Below are 20,300 nucleotides of genomic sequence, written 5' to 3'. Positions count from 1 at the left end.
CTGGAGGGCAAAACAAATCCCCACAAGGTTAACATTAGAACATTCAAATACAAGCCATTCAGTAAGACTTGCTCAAGCTGCACTTGAGCATTTTATTTTGATCCAAACAGTTTAGGTACAGGAGTTAAACTTGAAATGCCCTTAAACCAAACAACATAACCAAACAAAGCACAAAAATATATTACAGTTTATATAACAGTCGAAGGTTGTACATAAATGTACCTAATGTTTCAGGAATGTTCCGTCTTTTGGTTCCAGCATCCGCCAGCCGCACAACACCAGACGTGACATCTTTACGCTCCGTTTTGAAACGCAACCGGCCAGACTCTCCATCGTCGTCTTCCTCTTCATCCTCGTCTTCCTCCTCCTTCACTTCTTCCTTTGGCTGTGCTTCATTCTCAGCCTTTAGAAATATAGGGATCATCTTAGCCATCAGATACAGGTAACTGCCAAAATAATGGAACACTTAAAAACATTTTTTTTTTAAAGCCATACAATGTTATATTGAAAGCAGGTGCTTCCACACAGGTGTAGTTAATTAAACATTTAACATCCCATCATGCTTAGGCTTATGTATACAAATGCTGGGCAGGCCATTATTTTGGCCCCATATCCCCCCCAAAAAGAGGACGATGTCCCTATCCACAAGACAGGAGTGGTTACTGAATGGGTTGATGAGCATGAAAACACTGTAAACCATATGCCATGGCCGTCTCAGCGTTCTCCATCACCATCAACAGAACATCAAATGATGGAATTTCTCGTGGAAGAATGGTGTTGCATCTAGTGTTGTCACGATACAATACCAGGCCAAGTATCACGATACAGAGTAGTATCACAGTACCATGTGGCCTAGCGTCCTGCTCGCCCCATCATGTACATGTGCTACACAAAATCCTGTACTGAAATTCACTCTTCTACTCAATACAACACATTGAATTGAACTTGTTCAGTGGATAATAGAATACTGCAGAGAGCTGATAGCTCATATTTGCAAAGGTGTACCTGGGATTTTTGGCTGGAGGAATGGGAGGAAGGAACATATTAATATACAGTGGGGCAATAAAGTATTTAGTCAGCCACCAATTGTCAAAGTTCTCCCACTTAAAAAGATGAGAGACTATGACAGACAAAATGAGAAAAATCCAGAAAATCACATTGTAGGATTTTTAATGAATTTATTTGCAAATTATGGTGGAAAATAAGTATTTGGTCAATAACAAAAGTTTATCTCAATACTTTGTTATATTCCCTTTGTTGGCAATGACAGAGGTCAAACGTTTTCCGTAAGTCTTCACAAGGTTCTCACACACTGTTGCTGGTATTTTGGCCCATTCCTCCATGCAGATCTCCTCTAGAGCAGTGATGTTTTGGGGCTGTTGCTGGGCAACACAGACTTTCAACTCCCTCCAAAGATTTTCTATGGGGTTGAGATCTGGAGACTGGCTAGGCCACTCCAGGACCTTGAAATGCTTCTTACGAAGCCACTCCTTCGTTGCCCGGGGGTGTTTGGGATCATTGTCATGCTGAAAGACCCAGCTGCGTTTCATCTTCAATGCTCTTGCTGATGGAAGGAGGTTTTCACTCAAAATCTCACGATACATGGCCCCATGCATTCTTTCCTTTACACAGATCAGTCGTCCTGGTCCCTTTGCAGAAAAACAGCCCCAAAGCATGATGTTTCCACCCCCATGCTTCACAGTAGGTATGGTGTTCTTTGGAAGCAACTCAGCATTCTTTGTCCTCCAAACACAGCAAGTTGAGTTTTTACCAAAAAGTTATATTTTGGTTTCATCTGACCATATGACATTCTCCCAATCTTCTTCTGGATCATCCAAATGCTCTCTAGCAAACTTCAGACGGGCCTGGACATGTGTCCCCCTGCTTAAGCCAGTACATCTGGCACTGCAGGATTTGAGTCCCTGGTGGCGTAGTGTGTTACTGATGGTAGGCTTTGTTACTTTGGTCCCAGCTCTCTGCAGGTCATTCACTAGGTCCCCCCGTGTGGTTCTGAGATTTTTGCTCACTATTCTTGTGATCATTTTGACCCCACGGGGAGAGATCTTGCGATCTTGCGTGGAGCCCCAGATCGAGGGAGATTATCAGTGGTCTTGTATGTCTTCCATTTCCTAATAATTGCTCCCACAGTTGATTTCTTCAAACCAAGCTACTTACCTATTGCAGATTTAGTCTTCCCAGCCTGGTGCAGGTCTACCATTTTGTTTCTGGTGTCCTTTGACAGCTCTTTGGTCTTGGCCATAGTGGAGTTTGGAGTGTGACTGAGGTTGTGGACAGGTGTCTTTTATACTGATAACAAGTTCAAACAGGTGCCATTAATACAGGTAACAAGTGAAGGACAGAGGAGCCTCTTAAAGAAGAAGTTACAGGTCTGTGAGAGCCAGAAATGTTGTTTGTTTGTTTGTTTGTTTGTAGGTGACCAAATGCTTATTTTCCACCATAATTTGCAAATAAATTTATAAAAAATCCTACAATGTGAATTTCTGGATTTTTTTTCTCATTTTGTCTGTCATAGTTGAAGTGTACCTATGATGAAAATTACAGGCCTCTCTCATCTTTCACAATTGAAATTGGTGGCTGACTAAATACTTTTTTTCCCCCACTGTACATGCATGTCATTGTGGCAGTAAGGGGGAAACTTGCCTAGTTAAATAAAGGTTCAAAACTAAAAACGTCATGAAACCTTTACTCAAGTTAACAGACACACACCCTCCCTCCCCCCCACACACACACCGTATCCCCTTGCTTTCAAACTCACACCACTCTCTCGCTCTCCCACAAACACTGCTTCCAACTTTTAAAAGGTTAGGCACCGAACAAAATTTAAGGAGCACCAGAAATAAATAGATTATTGATGTAGTTTAGGCTTACATTAGGCCAATATGAATCCTAACTTTGAAGCGCATCATGAGTTGCAGACCCTTTTCCTTTCTTCCTATGCCAATAAAATTTGCCCAAACCTACTGTCAAGTTACCAGGTTGTTAGCTAGCTAGGTAACATGACCGAAAAACGTCATTTGTTATCAAACCAATAATCAGCGACCGGGGATTAGTTCAAAAAACGGGACACGACATGGTTTGTGAAATGATTTTAAATGCACGCATATCCCGATAAAAAAAAAGGCATCTCTGGTAATATGGGTTATACTGTTTATGCTAGTTTTCTTTGCTGTAAAGCTGCAAGCATGGCTGTCCATTTTCCCCTCTGGCACTCAGAGGCCGCATGAAGGTGATCTTGCAAAGTCTACTCAGACTGACCTTTGCTCTTGCTTATAACAGGTGATGAAATGATACAATGCATCAACATCGCTGGCTGTGCGCTCTGCTCCAATGTAACAAATGTACAAATCTAACAACCTTAGACTCATCTGGGTCTGCATCCCGCTCACCATCAAGGTTAAATTACACTGAACAAAAATATAAAACGTAAAAAGGTGTCAGTTCCATGTTTCATGAGCTAAAATAAAAGCTCCCAGAAAGATTTCATAAGCACACAAAGCATCTCTCTCAAATTTTGTGCATAAAGATAATCCATCCACCTGACAGATGTGGCATATCAAGAAGCTGATTAAATGTCATGATCATTACACAGGTGTGCTTTATGCTGGGGACAATAAAAAAGCCCTCTAAAACATGCAGTTTTGTCACAACAATGCCACAGATGTCTCAAGTTGAGGGAGCGTGCAATTGGCATGCTGTGACTGCAGGAATGTCCACCATAGCTGTGCCAGAGAATTTAATGTTAATTTCTCTACCATAAGCTGCCATCACAATCTTTTTAGAGAATTTGGCAGTACATCCAACAACAGACCACAAGTAACCACGCCATCCCAGGACCTCCACATCCAGCTTCTTCACCTGCGGGATCGTCTGAGACTAGCCACCCGAACAGCTGATGAAACTGTGGGTCTTCAAACAAAGAATTTATGTAAACTGTCAGAAACGGTCTCAGGGAAGCTCAACTGTGTGCTTGACGACTGCAGTTTGGGGTCATAAATGACTTCATTGGGCAAACACTCACCTTCGATGGCCACTGGAGAAGTGTGCTCTTCAAGGATGTTGTGAACAGAGTTCCCTATGGTGATGATGGAGTTATGGTACGGGCAGGCATAAGCTATGGACAACGAACACAATTGAATTTTATCGATGGCAATTTGAATGCACAGAAATACCGTGATGAGGAGATCCTGAGGACCATTGTGCCATTCATCTGCCGCCATCACCTCTCAGCATGATAATGCACAGCCCTATGTCACAAGGATCTGTACACAATTCCTGGAAGCTGAAAATGTCCCAGTTCTTCAACGGCCTGCATACTTACCCAATGAGCTAGATTAGGATGCTCTGGATCGACGTATAAGACAGTGTTCCACTTCTGCCAATATCCAGCAACTTCGCACAGCCATTGAAGAGGAGTGGGACAACATTTCACAGGCCAATCAAAACAGCCTGATCAACTCTATGTGAAGGAGACATTGCATTGCAAGATGCAAATGGTGGTCACACCAGATACTGACTGGTTCTGATCCACGCCCCTACCTTATTTTTAAAAGGTATCTATGACCAGATGCATATCTGTATTCCCAGTCATGTGAAATCCAAAAATTAGGGACTAATACACTGATTTCCTTATATGAACTGGATCTCAGTCAAATCTGTGTTTATATTTTTGTTCAGTGTATATTTTAAAAGCTGATGGGGGAATAGATGCGCATGAAGAGCAGACAGAGAGAAGCAGGTGAGTGAGGAATGATTACAGGACTGATAACAGCTGCCACACGTGATATGCACATGAGTGAAGTGGATATTAATGGCCCTGCGCATACAAGAGACTAGTGGCAATTGCTTGAATTCAACTGAATTTATAAACATGCACCAGCAGGATCTTTAGATCAGTAGGGATGAAAAATATGGCAGTATCATATGAAACGGTACTACGGTATAAAACAATATATTGGTGTCAAAAGTATCATGACGTTTTGGTACCGTGATACCGGGGCGGCAAGTAGCCTAGTGGTTAGGGAGTTGGACTAGTAACCGAAAGGTTGCAAGATCGAATCCCCGAGCTGACACGGTAAAAATGTTGTTCTGCCCCTGAACAAGGCAGTTAACCCACTGTTCCTAGGCCATCAGTTAACCCACTGTTCCTAGGCCATCAGTTAACCCACTAGGCCATCACTGAAAATAAGAATGTGTTCTTAACTGACTGTGCAAAAAGGAAAAATGTATTTTTTATTTTATTTTTTAAATACACCATGCAACACTAATCGTATCCCTCCAATAGAATTCCAGACAATCTATGCCAAGGTGCACTGAAGTGGTTCTGGCCCAACGCGATGTTAAGACACTATGTTGGTGGTCCCTTTTTTTTTTGGCAGTTACCTGTACAGCATATGGATAGTGTTCTTGCAGGCCTATAAACTGCAACCATGTCTTACTTGAACATCTGGCGCATTATCAGATTTCACAGTACTTCACAAAAGACGTAAGTCTAAAGTATAGAATAAGCTACAAACAACATTTGCATAAATTATACATTGTCCATAGCAGAATTGCAGCCATTGACTCAATGCAAGGCACCAAAGAGGCATCGGAGAGAGAGGGGCTTTGACTTATTGGTCAGTGTCTGTGACCCAAATGGCACCCTATTCCCTATATAGTGCACTACTTTTGACCAGAGTCTTAGTTGTGCATTATATAACAGGGATCAACATTAACGCTTGTCCTCTTGTCCAGGTACAAGTTTAAATAAATAGTCGGACAAGCATATAGATTAAAATATATATATATATTTAAAAAATCTTTAAAAACATAACAATCATTAGATCAGAGATGCCAATAATTGGATCAGAGATGCAAACATTGAAATAATATTAAAATCTATTTTTCCATGTACATAAATAATCATGTTTGACAAATATAATGAAGGATAATTAACATCTAAATGGCACAAGATCAGAGAGTGAAGGACAGTGCCTGTTGCGCACCACACATCACCCACCTTGAATCTGAGCGGAGGCAGTCCGCATTTAGAAAATGATTCAACAATAAACTTAATTGTTTTAAAACTGGACAGTTTATGAAGCACGTTTTTCTTCAGAAAGTATTCACACCCCTCGACTTTTTCCACATTTAGCTGTGTTACAGCGTGAATATAAAATGTTTTTGTCACTGGCCGACACATTAACCAAAAGTGGATTATTTTTTTATTTTTTTACATTATTACAAATAAAAAGCTGAAATGTCTTGAGTCAATAAGTATTCAACCCGTTTGTTACGACAAGAGGTAATAATTTCAGGAGTAACAATTTGCTGAACAACTTACATAATACATTGCATGGACTCACTGTGTGCAATAATGGCTTAAAACCTGGGATAGGGCCTGAATTTCCGCCTGATTGATGTTCCCAAAGTAAACTACCTGTTACTCAGGCCCAGAAGCCAGGATATGCTTATAATTGGTAGCATTGGATAGAAAACACTGAAGTTTCTAAAACTGTTAAAATAATGTCTGAGACTAACAGAACTGATATGGCAGGCGAAAATCCGAAGAAAATCCAAGCAGATAGGCGTCCCGCTATGCCTAATGAACATTACCCAGTCACTACAAAATAAACAGGGGTCCTTCCTAAGATACAGGCATCCTTTACTTCCGGAGAGGAAGTAAACCACTCAACGATTTCATCATGAGACCAATGGTGACTTTAAAACAGTTTAATGCCTGTGATAGGAGAAAACTGAGGGTGGATCAACATTGTAGTTACTCCACAACACTAAGCTAGAGCGTGAAAAGGAGGAAGCCTATCCATAATACAATTTTTCCAAAATATGCATCCTCTTTGAAACAAGGTACTAAAGTAATACTGCTAAAAATGTGGCAAAGCAATTCACTTTTTGTCCTGAATACAAAGTGTTATGCGTGTTGTTGGATCTGCCCCAAACGTAACTGACTAGCACGCCATATTTTCAAGCATAGTGGTGGCTGCATCATGTTATGGGTATGCTTGTAATTGTTAAGGACTTGGGAATTTCAGGATAACAAAATAAATGTAATAGAGCTAAGCACAGGCAAAACAAATTGGTTCAGTCTGCTTTCCACCAGACACTGGAAAATGAATTCACCTTTCAGCAGAACAATAACCTAAAACACAAGACCAAATCTACACTGCAGTTGCTTACAGAAGACAGTGAATGTGGTCGATTATTAGTTTGACTTAAATCCACATGAAAATCTATGGCAAGGATTGAAAATGGTTGTCTAACAACGAACAAACAATTTGACAGATATTTAAGAATTTTGAAAATAATAAATGGGCAAATATTAGACAATCCAGGTGTGCAAAGCTCTTAAAGACTTGTGTGAATACTATATAAATTATACAAAAAATGTTCACAGTGTCATTATGGGGTAGTGTGTGTAGATGGATGTTTCATTTATTTTTTAATCCAAGCTGTAACAACAAAATGTGGGATAAGTCAAGGGGAATGAATACTTTCTGGAAGGCACTGTACATTGTTTCAAAGTAGCCTAGCCAAAATATGACCATAGAAATTGAGGGAATTATTTTATAAAACACTTAATATGGCATTGAAACTAGCATTTTTCCCATGCCATATTAGTTTTCAAATCAACATTTTATTGTCCAGCAGCCAAAGGCATAATCCTTGTCATATCAGTAAACACTAATTGATGCATCTTTAGGTCTCTCCTCTTAATTTCTAACAGATATTTTCATCTCTGTCACATGAAACCACTCATTCGTGCGGTGCACTTTTGATAAGTGCGTTCCCGCTAATTGCATGTTGGAACATTCGCCAACAATATGTGTATTGCTGAGCTTATAGTATGAATAAATAAAACTTTAGCAACATTTGAAGCTCAATGGTCTGATCTGTTGCATCAGCATCATTGATAATTTTTCACAAAAAGGAACATCCCTTTTTCAGGACCCTGTCTTTCAAAGAATTTGTAAAAATCCAAATAACTTCATAGATCTTCATTGTAAAGGGTTTAAACACCATTTCCCATGCTTGTTCAATGAACCATAAACAATTACTCAACATGCACCTGTGGAACTGTAGTTAAGACACTAATAGCTTTCAGACGGTAGGCAATTAAAGTCATAGTTATGAAAACTTAGGACACTAAAGAAGCCTTTCTACTGACTCTGAAAAACACCAAAAGAAAGATGCCCAGAGACCCTGCTCATCTGCGTGAACGTGCCTTAGGCATGCTGCAAGGAGGCATGAGGACTGCAGATGTGGCCAGGGCAATGAATTGCAATGCCTGTACTGTGAGGTCCTCACCAGACATCGCCGGCAACAACGTCGCCTATGGGCACAAACCCACTGTCGCTGCACCAGGCAGGACTGGCAAAAAGTGCTCTTCACTGACGAGTCGCGGTTGTGTCTCACCAGGGGTGATGGTCAGATTCACATTTATCGTCAAAGCAATGAGCGTTACACCGAGGCCTGTACTCTGGAGCGGAATCGTTTTGGATGTGGAGGGTCCGTCATGGTCTGGGGCGGAGTGTCACAGCATCATCGGACTGAGCTTGTTGTCATTGCAGGCAAACTCAACTCTGTGCGTTTCAGGGAAGACATCCTCCTCCCTCATGTGGTACCCTACCCGCAGGGTCATCTTGACATGACCCTCCAGCATGAGCAGTATGGCTGGTGGCATTGTCGTTCTGTGAGTGATTTCCTGCAAGACATGAATGTCAGTGGTCTGCCATGGCCAGCGAAGAGCCCGGATCTCAATCCCATTGAGCACGTCTGGAACCTGTTGGATCAGAGGGTGAGGGCTAGGGCCATTCCCCCCCAGAAATGTCCGGGAACTTGCAGGTGCCTTGGTGGAAGAGTGGGGTAACATCTCACAGCAAGAACTGGCAAATCTGGTGCAGTCCATGAGGAGGAGATGCACTGCAGTACTTAAAGCAGCTGGTGGCCACACCAGATACTGACAGTTACTTTTGATTTTGACACCCCCTTTGTCCAGGGACAGATTATTCAATTTCTGTTAGTCACATGTCTGTGGAACTTGTTCAGTTTAGGTCTCAGTTGTTGAATTTGGTTACGTTCATACAAATATTTACACATGTTAAGTTTGCTTAAAATAAACGCAGTTGACAGTGAGAGGATGTTTCTTTATTTGCTGAGTTTATGTGCAGTGGTTGTATGAATTTCAGATCTTTCGTCCCGGAGTCCGTTTTGAACCGTTGACATATTTTGGGGGGGTGCCCTCCAGGAGAGCCTTAAAGGGGCAGAGTTTTATTTTGAGACAAGTTTGAATATAAGAATCCAATAGCGTAACCTACATTTGTCTCTGTTTCTCTATGGTAAAAAAGATAGTAACACATTTTATTTTGTAAAGTGGTTTCTTGCACCATACAATGATGTAAAAATGGTGTTACAGACCACAAATTATTTTGGGGGACAAGCGACTTGAGCTTTTGGACAAGTTAGAAATAAAAAATATGAAACAAATCCTACTTGTCCAAAGGACAACTGGCTAAAATGTAAAGTCCTGTATAAGGAATATAGAGGGAAGAAGGTGCCATTTAGGACGCAAGCCAGTGAGTGAAGGAGACCCGTTCTGTTCCTACCTCTGTGTCTGCGAGCTGAGAGACCTCCTCCTCCTCTGGGGCTTCCTGTTGCGCTGCCTGCTCCTCCTGCTTTTCTCCACCTCCATAGCTTGGTGAGTAATCATCCGCCTACAACAACAAGTAGAGAGATCCAGAGTCAATATTCAAAATAGGCTAAGTGTCATAGATGTATTGTACATTCTACCATCCTATTATGGCTCATATTTACTATCAATGCTAGCAGGATATTAACACTGGCCTGAGATTACAGCCTGTGTGGGTTTAGCCTAACTTTATCCCCATGGAAATGTGAAAGGAATAACGCTTGAACCAAAAATACTGCCGCGTTTCCTTTTAATGAAAATATTAACAGCGAGCATAAAAGGAGAAAACATTGAACTGTTATGGGGGGTTAGAAAGGGGGAGCCTCTTGAATTAACATAACAGTGGGAGAAGGCTTTGTTACCAATTCCTGACGGCATTTGAAATTCTATGAGATGTAAATGTTTGACATGATATACAGAAATGTGGGGGGGAGATAGAAACGACCTCTGGATCAGTGATGGTGAAAATATCATCACGCTAGCTACTGCTTTAATGGCCCACTCTATAAGTTCACGACTCAATGCCAGGAGGAACATCCCACACAGGAAGCTGACTACAGTTTCACGGTGCCCGAAACCCGGGATTCCAGTTATATGATAATTCCGTTAATAATAAAAAAAAGTGTTGGCTCGCCAACATGTACTTGATATACCATGTGGTCACAACTCACGTAATTACACTCATTTCAAAACATACTTCCAGTGAGAAGCCACTAGGTGATTCATGACTGTCAAATGAGGTCAGTGTGTAGGTCGCAGGACAGTGTTTGGTGTTCTGCACCATTAACCTGCCAACCCAAAACATAATATTGCAGACAAATACCTGTTGCAGCAGAAGGATAGACGGACAGACTGTCCCGAGGGAACAGAAAGGAATTAATCCTTTAAAACTGTTCCACATGTTACCTCTGAATACCACCGCAAACAGAAGTATTTAAGCCCGGGCAGTTGAGTGACCTTGTAAACATAGTTATTACACACAAACGTGCTCTGCGTACTCACTGGGGTTTTTCAAAGTAAGTATGAAGTAGAACCGTGCAACCCTACTTAGAATATCAAAGGTTTTATCTTCAGTGTGTAAAAAAAAAAAGAAAAAAAAGTGAATGCTTCTTTTGTCAGGCATCACACCTTAGGAAATAGGACTATAACAGACGTCACATGGATCTAGTCTTATCTTTTCCCCTCTTCACTCTTGTCTTAGGGGTTTGGGAAATAACTAGAGGAAATCGCATCAATCATTTCATCACACTTCAGGACTGTATGTTGTCCTTAGGAAGGTCAGTAATCTTTCCATCAATGTACGACTTTATCAGAGTCGAGCGCCCGATATAAAAGCCCCCCCGCGTTAACCTCGGCCGATTGGCAGCGCGTCTTCCTCGCACAAAGTGGCCTTAGCCAGACAAATATACATGGCTCAATGGCACCAGGCGTCACAGCCGACAGACCCCAGAGCATTACCTACCTACTGCCAAACAAGATGTCAACACCATCTTTGTCAACAAAAGGAAAAATCAACTGGCAGAGAGTGATAATGAACCCCCCCCCCCACACCTTCAACCCATATCCAACACACATCCCCTTTAGCTTCCCCTGAATATATTTGATACGTGCCCCCTAAAACCTGAGACAGGGAAATAAATTTAAGTTATCGTTTCAAGATGCAATGGAGTAAAATAGAAAGAGGGGAGACGAGGACTCACTTGAAATTCATCGTCTAGAGGCTCATTGATTTGAATGTCTAACACTCCGTCGCCCCCAGCCTGTTCTCCTGAGTATTCCATTTGGCCGTCTGGTATCTCCATGTCATTGGGCAGGCTGTACTCGTCCATGTACTCTCCCCCCTCCTGCTGGCAGCCCCCCTCTATATCGCCTATATCTCCTTTTTCTGGGTAGTCTATGGGGTTCACCTGCTGGTCAAATTCGCAAAGAGTAGCATTGAGGCTAACGCCCTGGCCGCTGAAAGGCAAAAAAACACAATTATAAACAAAGGACACTGTAGCTCAAAAATTGGCACATCAAGTGTCTAAAGACTAAGTATGGAAACGCAAATAGCATGATCAGACAACGTGGATACAATTTACTTACATGTTTTGATCTTCTTCATCGCTTTGTAGAAGGTCATCGTTCAATTCCTCATCTGACACTTCTGAGGGATCCTAAAAAAACAAGAAAAACAAGCCAGAAACGGATCAGTATGTTTTAGCTCATGTTGTTTATTCCTTGCAAGCCCAGGCTTTAAAATGGCAAGGTCGACTATAACACAACTCCCCGAATATCAACCAAAAGTTACATTATGATTGAATGTGCAGGCCTAATCAATAAAATTGTGAGTTTAAATAAACATGGGGGGGGGGGGGGGGTCTCCCCCAGTCCAAAAGTATGCTTTATTCCCATGTGGTGAAGGCAATCTGGGCAGGTTAAGATACTTTATTTTGCCCACTGTACTTCCTCCTGGTTCACATCAATAAACGCCCCTGTGTTGGAGCCCCCTGTCAAAAGACTACTGCAAAATCCCACGTCACTGTGAAGTCTATGGGATCTAGGCTATTTCACCAATCCTACAGCTGGTAGGCTACATTAATAACGGCATGCATAATAGGTTAGCATGGCAGAGGCATCTATGAATCACAAACAGAAGCCAGGGAGAGTTCTTTGTCTTACCTTTTTGGCTGTCAGCCAATCCTCCTCCAGCAAATCACTCTCAAGATCACTTTAAGAGAAGAGATCAACCAAGTTAGCCAGATAAAAGGAGCTACGCTGACTCGGTTTACAAAGCTAGGTATTGGTCTCCTCTCCACGGATGTCTACGGCTAGTCTAGACGAGATTATTTAATGAAGCCTAAATTGTCATTCTCATGAGCAAGGCTGGGCAATAGGCTACATTCTTACACGGCATGTTTACGATAAGCAGATGCCTATGTTCCACAATTTTTACACTAGGCCTGACTCTGCAAGGCCCGTATAGTAGCGATAGAAATGTTGTTCTCATAGGCTGCAGTCACTGTATCGTTCCTGGGTCATGTTCAGTTGGTCCCAAACAGGAGAAAGCACTTCAAAATGTACCACCTCAAATACTCTCTTACCAGGTTCTCTCATAAAAACCTACATCATATTCAGATCATAAGCTCATTATAGTCATATTGTTTCTTAGTGTTGTGAAAATTGTTTAGTCTAAATTACAACAGTATCCTTTTTGTATATAATCGCCAAGCTCCATTCATGAACACACGTTGTGACAAAGTCTCCGCAAGAGAAAGTCTCTGCCTAAAATCTATTTTAGGCCTATATTTTGTGCATTAGTTATGGGCTTCACAGTTGGAGTACTACTGTACTAGTATAGCCTAATGTCAGAGGACAAGCCCAAAACTGAGTGCAGTAAAGGGAAAAAGTATGCAAACTTGCAAAAGGGTTTAAAACGGTCATGTTACACCTAGCCCTTGATCATGACTCTCAGTTCCATTAAACATAAAAGTCATTGGACGAAGGCGACTTCTGCATGGGGAAGTGTTGTCTAGAGCCCCGACGCTAGTTCTGAATATTAACACCCATCGCTTGATGTTCGGTATTGGAAGCATAAGGACCTTATCTTTCATATCTGTTGGAAATCTTTTTTTTTTTTTAAAGTTAAATTGACACACTTTTATAGGGTTAGTGTTCCCACACGGCCATATCTCAATCTTACAAAGCTTGTTTACGGAAAACAGAAGGAAGACAGGAGGCGACCACCTGTGCTAATTAGCTATCTAGGGGCATGGGTTGAGGCCGTCGGCCTATTTTAAAAACATTTGCGGACGTCTAGTAAGGGACCGTATATTTGGAATATGGAGATCCTCATCAATCATACGGGAAATGCCATCGGCGTCCCTTATGTAGGTTAGTGTTCCCACACGGCCATATCTCCATCTTACAAAGTTTGTTTACGGAAAACAGAAGGAAGACAGGAGGCGACCACCTGTGCTAATTAGCTATCTAGCATGTTCCGAACACCTGTGGGTAAGTGTAACTCAGGAAGTGTAGAAGTGTATTTTCGTCGGATGGAGGCACCCATATCTGTATGGATCTGTGCAAAACTGCTACAGTAAGTGTATATTTAATTTTATTTAAGTATTCTTTCTCGCTGATGAAAGATAAGGGCAGTAACGCAAGCAATGATTATTAATAGTTGAGAATGTCGCAGGAGTGGATGGCTGCCGTTTTACGGGAGGTTGGGCTGCCTTCTAAGAATTCGTAGGCGAGTGAGTAAACCCCCACTACCATCCGTTATATTGGCCAACATGCAATCATTGGAAAACAAAATGGATGATAAACGATCAAGACGATCCTACCAATTTCACAGAGTCGTGGCTGAACGACAACACGTATAACAGAGCTGGCGGGATTTTCCAACCATTGGCAGGACAGAGAAGCTACGTCTTGTAAGATTGTGTATTTGTCAATAACAGCTGGTGCGCGATGTCTAATATTAAAGTCTCGAGGTAATGCTCGCCTGAGGTAGAGTATCTTATGTAAGCTGTAGACCACACTATCTACCAAGAGAGTTCAAATCTATATTATTCGTAGCCGTCTATTTACCACCACAAACCGAAGCTGGCACAAAGACCGCACTCAACGGGCTGTGTAAGGCCATAAGCAAACAAGAAAATGCTCATCCATAAGTGGTGCTTCTTTCTACTGGCCGGGGACCTTAATGCAGACAAACTTAAATCCGTTTTACCTCATTTCTACCAGCATATGTGCAACCAGAGGGAGAAAATAAAAACTCTAGATCACCTTTACTCCACACACAGAGGCAGATACAAAGCTCTCCCTTGCCCTCCATTTGGCAAATCTGACAATAATGATATCCTCCTGATTCCTGCTTACAAGCAAAAACTAAAGCAGGAAGTGCCAGTGACTCGCTCAATACGAAAGTGGTCAGATAGTCCTGTGACGCGGATTCAGTACTCTTTTGCTAGCACAGACTAGAATAGGTTCCAGGATTCATCCAATGGCATTGAGGAGTATACCACCACAATAATCAGCTTCATCAATAAGTGCATCGACAACGTCGTCCCCACAGTGACCGTGTGTACATATCCCAACCAGAAGCCATGGATTAGAGGCAACATCCGCATCGAGCTAAAAGCTAGAGCAGCCGCTTTCAAGGAGTGGGACACTAATCCGGACGCCTATGAGAAATCCAGCCATGCCCTCAGACGAACCATCAAACAGGCAAAGCGTCAATAAGATTGAATCCTACTACACCGGCTCTGACGATCGTCAGATGTGGCAGTGCTTGAAAACTATTACGGACTACAAAGGTAAACCCAGTCGCGAGCTGCCCAGTGACGCGAGCCTACCAGATGAGCTAAATGCCTTTATGCTCGCTTCGAGGCAAGCAACACTGAAACATGCATGAGAGCACCAGCTGTTCCGGGCGGCTGTATGATAACACTCTCTGCAGCCGATGTGAGCGAGACCTTTAAACAGGTCAACATTCACAAAGCAGCGGGGCCAGATGGTTCTTCCTGCTTTAGTTTACCAGGACGTGTACTCAAAGCATGCGTGGACCAACTGGCAAGTGTCTTAACTGCCATTTTCAACCACCATGGCCGAGTTTATAATACCTACATGTTTCAAGCAGACTACCATAGTCTGTGCACAAGGAAGCAAAGGTAACCTGCCTAAATGATTACCGCCCCGTAGCACCCACATCGGTAGCCATGAAGTGCTTTGAAAGGCTGGTCATGGCTCACAACGGCATCATCTCAGATACCCTAGACCCACTCCAAATTACATACCACCACAGATGACGCAATCTCAATCGCACTCCACACTGCCTTTTCCCACCTGGACAAAAGGAAAACCTACGTGAGAATGCTGTTCATTGACTACAGCTCAACACCATAGGTGCCCACAAAGCTCATCACTAAGCTAAGGAACATGGAACTAAACACCTCCCTCCGCAACTGGATCCTGGACTTCCAGACAGGTCACCACCAGGTGGTAAGGGTAGGCAACAACACGTCTGCAACACTGATCCGCAACACTGGGGCCACTCTGGGGTGCGTGCTTAGTCCCCTCCTGTACTCCTTCACCCACAACTGCATGGCCAAACACGACTCAAACACCATCATTAAGTTTGCTGACACAACAGCGTTAGGCCTGATTACCAACAGCGAAGAGACAGCCTATAGGGAGGTCAGTGTGATGCCAGGACAACAACCTGTCCCTCAATGTGAACAAGACAAAGGAGCTGATCGTGGACTACAGAAAAAGGGGGGCCGAGCAGGCTCCCATTGACATTAACGGGGCTGTAGTGGAGGGGGTCGAGAGTTTCAAGTTCCTTGGTGTCCACATCACCGATGAACTATCACGGTCCAGACACATCAAGACAGTCATGAACAACAGGGCTTTTCAGTCTCCCTCAGGAGATGGAAAGATTTGGCATGGATCCCCTGATCATCCATAAGTTCTACAGCTGCACCATCGAGAGCATCCTGACCGGTTGCAGCATTGCCTGGTATGGCAACTGCTGAGCAACTGACCGTAAGACGCTACAGAGGGTAGTGCCTACGGCCCAGTACATCACTGGGGCCAAGCTTCCTGCCATCCAGGACCTATATACTAGGCGGTGTCAGAGGAAAGCCCCAAAAATTGTGAAAGACTCCAGTCACCCAAGTCTTAGACTGTTCTCTCTGCTACCACACGTCAGGCGGTACCGGAGCGCCAAGTCTAGGACCAAAAGGCTCCTTGACAGCTTCTTCTCCCAAGCCATAAGACTGCTTTACAACTAATTAAATGGCCACCCGGGACTATTTACATTGACCCCCCCCACCCCCCATCTGTTTTTACATTGCTGCTACTCACCGTTTATTATCTATGCATAGTCACTTTACCCCTACCTACACGTACAAATTACCTCGACTAACCTGTACCCCCGCATATTGACTCGGTACCGGTACCCCCTGTATATAGCCTTGTTATTTTGTGTTACTTTAGATTATTTGGTAAATATTTTCTTAACTCTTTCTTGAACTGCATTGTTGGTTAAGGGCTTGTAAGTAAGCATTTCACCTGTTGTATTTGGAGCATGTGACAAATAAAGTTTGATTTGATGTTTCTAAACGTTAAAACACAGTGTCGGGATCGTAGTTCCCATGAGACAGTCATGGGCGAAGTGAATGGCTGAGAACCGTTAGGAGGAGGCAGTATGCTGCCTAGAGTTTGAGAGCTACAGTATGTTACAACAAGCAGCTGAGATACCTGTCTAAATCATCTTCGCCTCTCCTCCTGCGTGATCTCTCTGCACCTGGCTTGTCATAATCTTCAAAGTCATCATCTGAAAACAAAAAGACAAGGCTCTGTTAACTTGTTTGATGGCAGGGTCTACAACCCCAGTCCTTGAGGGCCACAAACATTGCACATATTTGCTTTCTAACTGGCAAATGATGATGATGATGATGATGATGATGATGGAGGGAAACCAGATGTGAAAACTCGGGCAAATCCATTAGAAAAACGAAATACCGCAATTGACAACCCCTGCTGTTTCAATGAATGAATGGTCAACTAGCTATAACAGTTTACTAAGAAAGAATTGTTTAGTGCTTTTAATGATATTTAGGCTGTTTTAGATTGTTGTTACATTTTCATTGCTTTGAACTATCTAACGTTAGCCAATGTAACGTTGGTTAGCTAACGGTAGCTAACTGTGGCCTTTCCCACTCGGTTGTTGGCTAAAATGATCAGCACACTAGACAACACGGTAACATGCACAGTCAAACTTTGGAACTAAATACAACACCGAATGAACTTGTATCATGATGCCTATAGTGTTTATGGATTAATTATCATAGCTAGCTACATTTTAGGCCTATCTCGTCTGGCTAGCAAACCAAACGTGTTAGCTAGAAAGCCAAAACTCTACCGAAATAATTGTAGTAACCATACCTCCGGGGCTGTCCGCCATCACGCAAGCCGGTTTCCTCAGTGTAGGCGAAATTCTATATAATTGAAGAATACATTGAAATGTTTACTCCTTCGTGTTTAAATCAAGCTAACGTTGTTTACCACAATCGGCAGATAATCTGAACATAACCATTACAGAGTGAATATGTTCTGATGCATTCTGGGATAGAATCATGTCCTTCCTAAACCCTGATCCGAAGAAAGTTTATTTTGCCTACTACATATCCATTTAATATTTGTGTGTAGGATAAACTGATCCTAGATCGTTTGGTTAACCTATGCAGTTCATGAGACCCAATAAGTATGCACGATATCTAATTACATTAATACATAATGAATGAAACTGTAAAAGTATACATATTTTCTTAACTAGAGTAGGAGATACTGAAACATGAAATATAGCCTACAATACACTAGCTATACAATATCAGTAATTTGGGTAACGTGTGGTAACTAGCCCCCCTAACAACAATGTCCAATTACTGACACAAAAAATAACAGTTTGGAAAAAAAATGGGTATGTGGATGATGGTAATGCTTAGGCAAACAAACTATGAATTGAAATTAGTAGCTACAGTTTACACTTTTTAAACTTAAAAAAAAAATGGCATTGCACATCTAACTATTAATATTCTCACTATGATGAGATTTTGTTGTAAAGTCCCTCTTCTAATTTCCGCACCAAATCATGTCCAAATCATCCTAAAGTAGCAAAAACAAATACTGTGTAACTCAATTAAGTTACTTGTAGAGGATTTGGACATGATTTGGAAAATGCTTATTTAGGATTCATTGATTTGCATTGGATTGCTGGGGGGACAAGTTTCCCCAAGGGGGGGGGGGGGGGGTCAGTTTCCCCCAACACACTCACCTTAAATGTTACTGCTTTATAACAATTGTTATCTCTAAACAACTGTATTATATATCTTCAGGCTCCCCTAATGGTATATACAGTTGAAATCGGAAGTTTACATACACTTAGGTTGGAGTCATTAAAACTCGTTTTTAAACCACTCCACAAATTTCTTGTTAACAAACTATAGTTTTGGTAAGTCGGTTAGGACATCTACTTTATGCATGACACAAGTATTTTTCCAACAATTGTTTACAGACAGATTATTTAATGTATAATTCACTGTATCACAATTCCAGTGGGTCAGAAGTTTACATACACTAAGTTGACTGTGCCTTTAAACAGCTTGGAAAATTCCAGAAAATGATGTCATGGTTTTAGAAGCTTCTGATAGGCTAATTGACATCCTCTGAGTCAATTGGAGGTGTGGATGTATTTCAAGGCCTACCTTCAAACTCAGTGCCTCTTTGCTTGACATCATGGGAAAATCAAAAGAAATCCAAGACCTCAGAAAAAACATTGTAGACCTCCACAAGTCTGGTTCATCCTTGGGAGCAATTTCAAAACGCCTGAAGGTACCATGTTCATCTGTACAAACAATAGTATGCAAGTATAAGCACCATGGGACCATGCAGCCGTCATACCGCTCAGGAAGGAGATGCGTTCTGCCACCTAGAGATGAACGTACTTTGCTGCAAAAAGTGCAAATCACTCCCAGAACAACAGCAAAGGACCTTGTGAAGATGCTGGTGGAAACAGGTACAAAAGTATCTATATCCACAGTAAAACAAGTCCTATATTGGCATAACCTGAAAGGCCGCTCAGCAAGGAAGAAGCCACTGCTCCAAAACTGCCATAAAAAAAGCCAGACTACGGTTTGCAACTGCACATGGGGACAAAGATCATACATTTTGGAGAAATGTCCTCTGGTCTGATGAAACAAAAATATAACTGTTTGGCCATAATGACCATTGGTATGGTAGGAGGAAACAGGGGGAGGCTTGCAAGTCGAAGAACACCATCCCAACCGTGAAGCACGGGGGTGGCAGCATCATGTTGTGGGGGTGCTTTGCTGCAGGATGGATTGGTGAGCTTCACAAAATTGATGGCATCATGAGGAGGAAAATGATGTGGACATATTGAAGCAACATCTCAAGACATCAGTCAGGAAGTTAAAGCTTGGTCGCATATGGGTCTTCCAAATGGACAATGACCCCAAGCATACTTCCAAAATTGTGGCAAAATAACTTAAGGACAACAAAGTCAAGGTATTGGAATGGCCATCACAAAACCCTGACCTCAATCATATATGAAATGTGTGGGCAGAACTGAAAAAGCATGTGCGAGCAAGGAGGCCTTACAAACCTGACTCGGTTACCCCAGCTATGTCAGGAGGAATGGGCCAAAATTCACCCAACTTATTGTGGGAAGCTTGTGGAAGGCTACCATAAATGTTTGACCCAAGTTTAACAATTGAAAGGCAATGCTACCAAATACTAATTGAGTGTATGTAAACTTCTGACCCACTGGGAATGTGATGAAATAAATAAAAGCTGAAATAAATCATTCTCTGTACTATTATTCTGAAATTTCACATTCTTAAAATAAAGGTGGTGATTCTAACTGAAGGCTACCATAAATGTTTGACCCAAGTTTAACAATTGAAAGGCAATGCTACCAAATACTAATTGAGTGTATGTAAACTTCTGACCCACTGGGAATGTGATGAAATAAATAAAAGCTGAAATAAATCATTCTCTGTACTATTATTCTGAAATTTCACATTCTTAA

The 20,300-nt window shown here is 42.0% G+C and overlaps 1 protein-coding gene across 3 annotated transcripts in view; it reads right to left on the bottom strand.

Moving 5' to 3' along the window:
- Positions 1-17,794, bottom strand: part of LOC139367212 (RNA-binding protein 33-like) — a 51,540-nt gene extending 33,746 nt beyond the window's left edge. For all 3 annotated transcript variants that reach the window (XM_071105404.1, XM_071105405.1, XM_071105406.1), the window contains exons 1-7: positions 17,639-17,794; positions 16,952-17,027; positions 12,368-12,416; positions 11,792-11,862; positions 11,407-11,662; positions 9,624-9,731; positions 223-403 (exon numbers count right to left, since the gene is read on the bottom strand). In XM_071105404.1, the coding sequence (XP_070961505.1) occupies positions 223-403; positions 9,624-9,731; positions 11,407-11,662; positions 11,792-11,862; positions 12,368-12,416; positions 16,952-17,027; positions 17,639-17,657 (760 nt within the window). In that variant the 5' untranslated portion in view covers positions 17,658-17,794. The remainder of the gene's footprint in view (positions 1-222; positions 404-9,623; positions 9,732-11,406; positions 11,663-11,791; positions 11,863-12,367; positions 12,417-16,951; positions 17,028-17,638) is intronic.
- Between the last annotated feature and the right edge of the window lie 2,506 nt (positions 17,795-20,300).

The sequence above is a fragment of the Oncorhynchus clarkii genome, chromosome 15 (assembly GCF_045791955.1).
Source record: "Oncorhynchus clarkii lewisi isolate Uvic-CL-2024 chromosome 15, UVic_Ocla_1.0, whole genome shotgun sequence".
NCBI lineage: Eukaryota > Metazoa > Chordata > Actinopteri > Salmoniformes > Salmonidae > Oncorhynchus > Oncorhynchus clarkii.
The sequence above is the reverse complement of the archived record's forward strand: the minus strand, read 5'-3'. Positions and strand labels throughout refer to the sequence as shown.